Source organism: Telopea speciosissima, chromosome 3, assembly GCF_018873765.1.
Source record: "Telopea speciosissima isolate NSW1024214 ecotype Mountain lineage chromosome 3, Tspe_v1, whole genome shotgun sequence".
Classification (NCBI taxonomy): domain Eukaryota; kingdom Viridiplantae; phylum Streptophyta; class Magnoliopsida; order Proteales; family Proteaceae; genus Telopea; species Telopea speciosissima.
Window position 1 is genome coordinate 57443293 of NC_057918.1, and position 7078 is coordinate 57450370.

The window sequence follows — 7078 nt, forward strand, 5'->3', positions numbered from 1 at the left end:
TACTCCAAAGAGGGGTGTTTCCCCTGTAGTTGCAGACCTCGTTTGGCAACTCCTAGATGGGTGCGATATCTTCCCCACCATATTGGCAGAGACTTTCAAGGGTCTGGATGAAATGAGTGCTTCCCGGAGATATGGAATAGATTATTGCACAGAATCACCCACCATCTTGCAGATATGGTTGATGGAGAGATTACGGTTGGTTAAACCCATACCTGATGCCAAATTTCAACCAAAGTATTTCCAAATCCAAAGAGAAATGGAGGAATTCCACGCAATCAAGGATGAGAAGAAGTATTTGGAAGCAAGAACAAACAAACATATTCAATGGATTTGCCATTGGTGGGACATGAAAACCCCAGCTCTCAAAACTCCAGATACAATGCTGTGAGGTTAATGGGTTTGACTCATACTACTTTCTACTTGCCTCTTTGCTAGATAAACTATGGTTGAACTATGTAATTACCATAGTTATCAAGGCGGCAAGGCGACCACGGCGTTTGAGGGCCTTCCTAAGCGCCTTGGTGATAGGGCGACTGCAAGGCGGCGCCTTGGCGAATAAAGTGTTCTAGTGTTCTATTTTATTATATAACCATTTTATTTGGCACAAATAACATATTAAAAATTATATAATTCTACTTCTTTGCCAAATAAATACTAAAGAGTCAAACCAATGCAAGATATTCATCAAAAAATAAATTAACAAACTAAGTTCATCATATTATTATCGCAATAATGCAATATAGCATATGAAAATAATGAAATATAAATATCAAAGAATCAAACAACATTATAAATTATTAAATATAAAGAATAAAGGGTTGGTAAATTAGTACACTTACCTCTGTGATGCCAAATTGAGTGCCTAGGCAGCAGGCCCTAAGGTCATCCACTATATTTCTACTTATGTGACCCTGTCAATCAATACTCAATAAAAGAAAACATAACATAACCTAAAATAGTAAAATGCCAAAATTAAGTAATCATTAAAGCTTAAACATTCAAATACTTAGAGTGAAGAAAAGTCTAAAAAATAAACCATCCAAAATCCAAAACAAATTGTTCAGTAAGTACTTCACAACTTCAAATTTCAATCCCAATTAAGCATATTTAAATCTTCTTGCTCCTGTTGTTTGTCCGCATCATTACTTTCTATACCAAAATCATCCTCAACATCTTCATCATCACGCATATCTTGTTCATCCAACTCCAACCCGAACTCCAGTTCTTCATCTGAAGACTCAACCCTCCCCCTAGCACGCCGTGAATAAGAAGAGGGAAGGGGTGGAATTGGAGCGGTTGATGGTCCAGACCTCCTCGCTCTATTGGCGCCATAAAACGATGAAGATACCCCAGTTACTGCTGATACAGTTCTCCAAGTGAGATCATCCCCAGGATGAACTAATTCATCATCTGAAGCCCCAGTCATCCACTCACTACTCCAATCTAGCTCATCAAGCTCCAGTGGATCATAATTTCTGCTTTGTTCCTTTCTTTCTTGGAACCTTACTTGAAGACGACGATTATATTGGATGTAGACAAGATCATTTAAACGTTGATGCTCTAACCTATTCCTCTTCTTGGTGTGAATCTGAAAAACAAATAAAAAATATGAAAATATTACTTTTTATTCTTTAAGTCATTCTTTCATAAAACATTAAAATCACACAAAAAACAAAAAATAAAAATAATATTAACTTAGTACTGAAATACTGAAGTACTTACAAACTAAAATATGCTCCAATTGCGCTCACAACCAGAAGATGAACAACAAAGATCAAGTAAGCGCCTTGCAAGCTTTGTAAGCTCAGGTGTAGAGCTTTCATGTTTTTCCCACCAAACGACTATAAATATATAAAATATATATAAGAAAAAATATAGCTTAAATTAAAATCAACATACAATACAATATATAAACAAGTAAAACAACTAAACAATATAAAGTAAAAGAAAAAATACTTACGAGGACTCAACTTGTCCCTTTATCTAATTGCCATATCCTTTGCAAAAGATCCTCTAGTTCCAGTATAAGTAGCAGATTGTTCACTGATCTTGTCTTACAAGGTTGTATCAGGCACCATCCTTACAAGAACATCATTAAAGACATCATTTGCTTTATGCATCAAGGAGTTGGCTAAAGATTCATCTGATTCCATCTCAATTGCTTTAAAGTACTTGCTTGGATTAAGGACAAATGCAGCCAAATATATTGGTCGCTCCATCTGACTTGTCCAACGCCTATCAATAATCTTTACAATCTTCTTCCATTTCCTTTCTATGCCCTTAAAATTTGATATTATGTGCTTTTTTGCCTCTTCCATTGCAACATATACTTCAGGCAATGCAGGCCTCTCATCTCCATCTACTATCCTCAATACTTGAAGAAGAGGCAATGATGCTCTCAAGCAATCTTACACACCATTCCAAAAAGGTGTGGAAATAACCATTTCAACAATTTACTTTCTTGCCTCTGTATGTGACAACTTAGATTGCTCCCAACGGTCAGAAAGAAATAATCTCCTCAAAGCAGCCTTATGCTTCAATAAGCTTTGAAGTGTTAAAAATGAAGATGCAAATCTGGTTACTCCAGCCCTTACCAAGTCTGCTCCTTTTGTTTGTACCCTCATAGCTTCAAGAAGGCGAGCATGCCTATAGATGAAGGTAGTAATTTTTCTTCCCTTCAGTATCACAGACTTGTATATTTTTATATTGCTTATCTCCTCCATCATAAGGTCTAGGCAATGAGCTGCACATGGAGTCCAATACAACTTCTTTCTTTTCTCCATTAGTAACCTTCTAGCAGCAACATAATTGGAAGCATTATCAGTGACCACTTGAACCACATTCTCCTTTCCAATCTCCTCAATCCTACTATCAAGGAGCTCAAATAACATTTTTGCATCTTGTATTTGACTTGACGCATCCATAGACCCTAAAAAAAAAGTCCCTTCCGTACAATTGACAAGAAAATTAATTAAGTGGCTTCCTTTCCTGTCGGTCCACCCATCAGACATGAGAGTGCACCCTTTCCTCCAAGAGATTTTATGTTTCTTTTTTATTTCATCAACTTTCTCCTTCTCAGACTTCAATAGAGGAACCCTATAATCATGAAATGAAGGGGGCTTGAAACCTGGCCCATATTGTCCAATTGCCTCAACCAACTCCTCGAAGCTCCTTAGCTTCAATGCATTGAATGGAATGCCACTTTCAAAAGCCCACCTTGCAAAGTAAGAACGGAGTTTATCTCTTTCCTCCTCTGATCTCATACGGTTCTCCATTGTAGTCTGTTGGGGACCTTTACCGTGCCTCTCTGCAACAACCTCTTTAGGAGTCCGCCTCTTTACATGAGCATCCATGGGACCCCTTACTTGTTGTTTGACTGTCATTTGAATGACAACTTATTTTTTTTTGAAGCTGTTCCAGAGCTTGGAATAAGGCTTGAGTCCCCACCCCCCAAATCGGACTCTATATGCCTTTCTTCGGATCCTTCAACATGAAAATCTCCACCGCCAACATCCAAATCATCCAAATTTTCCATCCTCCTCTTCTTGTTTTTCAAGATCGCTTCTCTCATCTTTTTAGCAATTTCGGCAGTTGTCTTTGAGCACTTGGTTACATCTCCATAGCCACCAATCAGGTGTTGCTTCAATCTTTTTATTCCTCCCTTGGTATCCACCCCATAGAGGATACACTTGACACAATTTTTGTCTTCTAAATTAGGCCAGTATCCATACTTCCACCCCGGATCATTAGACTTGGCCTTTCTTTTCGGATCCTTGCTTGGATCAATCCCTGACCCTGCTGTACTTATATTTTTAGTCCCACTACTACCATCAACATTGGCCATTGTACTCCACTACTCCCTTTGTCTGATGTCTAGTTGTCTACAATGACAAAAAATAGAAAAAAATTAAAAATATAGAGAATTAAAGTGTATAAAAACTTAAAAAGTAATGAAAAAAACAACTATGTTATAGAAAGTGTAATCACTAATCAAACTATCACAGATTCACAATAGAATAAAATATTAAAGTGTTTGCTACTCCAACTGAAGGCATATAGGAAGCAGGAATTTAGTAACACAGTAATACATTGCTGAAATTTGAAACTCTAAGCAAGTAAGCAGTGAAGCATAAAAAATGAAAAGAAAATCAGGAAAAAATGAAATTTGGAACTTGGAAGGAAAAATACTGATTACAGATTTATAATTAGACTAATGACGAAGAGAATAAGTGAAACACTGAGACTGGAAAAAAAAAAGAAAAAAAGACATTTATTGGCTGGAAATGCTACTGGAATGGAAGACAATAGTGCCGGACGATGTATGAGGCTGCTGTTGCCAAAAGGAAGAAACACAGTCACAGAGAAGGTTAGAACTTAGAAGAACAGAGTTTAGAGTCTTTAGACTTTAGATTTTAGAAGAAGAAAAGAAAAAAAAATGGCACCTCTTACCGTGGAGGCGTGGAATTGGAGATGTCGACTCGCCGGTGGGGGTGGAGATTGAAGTTGTCGCCATTGGGGGCTGCCGGACTGGGGATGGAAGCTGGAGAAGAGGGACATGGAAGTGAATCAAGTGATGGAACAGCAGTAGCAATGCAGCATAAGGAAAAAAAAAAAAAACAAAAAATAGAAGAGAAGAAGAAGAAAAGTTGAATGACTCACGGACTTACCATTAATGGAGTTGTTGCCGGACGCCGGTGGAAGATGGATATGTCACCGGTGGAGGTTGAGGCTAGAGAAGACAAGAAGAAGAAGAACAGTAGGGCCGCAGGGGTTAGAACTTAGAAAGGGTTTAGGTTTTAGAAGGAAAAAAGAAAAAAAAAAAGAACAATATTTACCGCTGGAGATCCTTGCCGAGTCGTCGGACGCCGATAGACGATGGGCAGTCAGGCACTGAGGAGTGAGGTTTGAGTGTTCGATGGAGTCGAAGTCAAAGAGAGTCGAAGTCGAAGAGATGAAGACTCAAAGTCGCCACTGCTTCTCTATTTTTCTTTCGCAGTCCTCAACTCTTCTTCTTTTTCATGTTTTTCAACTTTTGGGGTCAATTGGTCAAATGGGTTTGGGGTTAAGTTGATTAGTGTTGAAATGTTGAATCGATTTAGGTGTTTTTGTAACATATGATTCTATGCTTCTTAGAGCATGAAACCAAAAGCATCACACCAATCAGATTATATCAATTAGAATATCCTAAATTACATTAAAAAATTAAAAAATAAATATCTTTTTTTAAAAAAAATACATACGGCGACCGCCCAGAAGCATAGGCATCCTAAAGCCACCAAGGCATCGCTTGCAGACCATGGCGCTCCATTTTTCGACATACGAAATGGCGTCCTATTAGCCTTGGCGACGCCTTGATAACTATGGTAATTACGGGGTGACATTATTGGTCTACGTGTGATTCCCCACTTTTTGGTTTCCCTTACCCCTCTACCATTTCCATGCATGTAATGATCAAGGATTAAATGAAAATATCCAAAAATTGTGCATTGCAAAGGAGAAAGAAAGTGTCTCAAATAAATTAACATGTTGTTCTCATTCCATAAGCATAATAAAATAAAGAAAAATCATCCAACTATCATCCAACATCCCATCATAAAATATAAATAAAATGTATGTAATAAGGAAGGAGGGAGAAGAGACTAATTCTTATCACTGGAGGACAAAGTCTCGGCATCCAGCACCTCCTCATCATCATCACTGCTCTCACCATCATGCGGCACGAACGAGGTAGGGGTGAGTCTTGCAGACGCCAACTGTCTCCTAAGATGTCTGTTATCCTTAGCATAGTTACAGGTGCAATTCTTATAATGATCCCAAGAATCCCTTATATCACCAAGCTGGCCACTCTAGATTGAGTTCATTTAAAAAAGGTAAGATCTCAAAGCAAAAAAAGAAAGGCAAAAGAATCCCTCATATCACCAAGCTGGCCACTCTAGATTGAGTTCATTTAAAAAAGGTAAGATCTCAAATCAAAAAACGAAAGGTAAAAGAAAAAAAGAAAGAGAAAGAAAACACTCACCAGTTGTATAACATAACATGTCCACTCGAAAAGTATTGCATCCATGCTCGCCTGCATTCGACGCATGTCAATGTATCGCTTAGCGTTAATCTGTTATGGCAAAATAACAGAGTCAGCATCAAAAGTGAGGAATCCGATGGAAGCAAAAAAGCAAAAAAATGACGTACTCCATCAAAAGGAAGAGGGAGCCCCAAGTCAGGGTCAGAAACTTTGCAGGCAGGAAGAACTGTCTAAAGACTGGTATCAAACAGGGAAAAGGTGGTCCATCCCCGATACCTTGGAATAAGGTCACTCATCTCGGCAATACGTAGACCGGCGCTAGTTGTCACACCCCAAACAACCCCTTAGGAGGATTGGGCAAGTAACCTGGAATGCATAACAACATCCGTCAAATCCCCAGGATCCAGAAGCAGTTAAATGTTTGTTTTTAAAGAAGAAAGAAGTAAAGAAAGAAATCAAGTTCATTTTTGGATGAAAATAAAATTTACTATTCTCATTAATAGCATTTAACGAGCCCAGCAACTATATGCTTCGACCCGCATTGAAGGCTAGGCCATTGGTTGAAGATAAAAGTACATCGAACCTATATGAACTCTTACCATGAGCAGATTCTATCCATTGGGAAAATATGGGTTCGATCAAGACATGTTTCTTCGGAGTACCAAAAGCGAGCATGATGTCGTTATGAACATAAAGTCCCAAGGTATGGAACCTGAGAAAGAGGCTGGCCCAACGTAAATGGGATTTGATAGCTTCTTTATGGTCTAACATTCTTGCCAACATATTATCCTCATTCTGCTCCGGAGCCCTGGTGAACGGCGGCCATAACTATAATGGTCCTAAGGTAGCAAAATTCCTTGTCGGGTAAGTTTCGACCTGCAAAAAAGATTCAATAAAACACAGAAACAAATCCACTATCTATTTTACGTCAAGCAATATGTGGGGTAACTCCCGATATAGCAGTAAAAGCAAGACGTCTCACGAATTACTTCTGAAAATGAAAAAAAAAAGCAACCAATACCAATAATGTGGGACTATTAACATAGTTAAAATGAATTT

General features: G+C 38.3%; 1 protein-coding gene across 1 annotated transcript; it reads right to left on the bottom strand.

The window, feature by feature from the left end:
* Window positions 1–1087: 1087 nt before the first annotated feature.
* On the bottom strand, window positions 1088–3353 carry LOC122655330. The gene is made up of 4 exons (XM_043849535.1): window positions 2791–3353; window positions 2498–2646; window positions 2085–2407; window positions 1088–1573 (listed from the first exon to the last, which is right to left on the bottom strand). The coding sequence occupies exons 1-4, from the start codon at window positions 3351–3353 to the stop codon at window positions 1088–1090; spliced, it is 1521 nt and encodes a 506-aa protein (XP_043705470.1).
* Window positions 3354–7078: the final 3725 nt, after the last annotated feature.

Coding starts and splice junctions, on each gene's coding strand:
- LOC122655330 (XM_043849535.1), bottom strand. CDS start 3,353: ATGGATGCTCATGTAAAGAGGCGGACTCCTAAAGAGGTTGTTGCAGAG. Junction 2,408..2,497: donor GAGATTATTTCTTTCTGACC/GTTGGGAGCAAT, acceptor ATGGTGTGTAAG/ATTGCTTGAGAGCATCATTG. Junction 1,574..2,084: donor ATGTCTTTAATGATGTTCTT/GTAAGGATGGTG, acceptor CACACCAAGAAG/AGGAATAGGTTAGAGCATCA.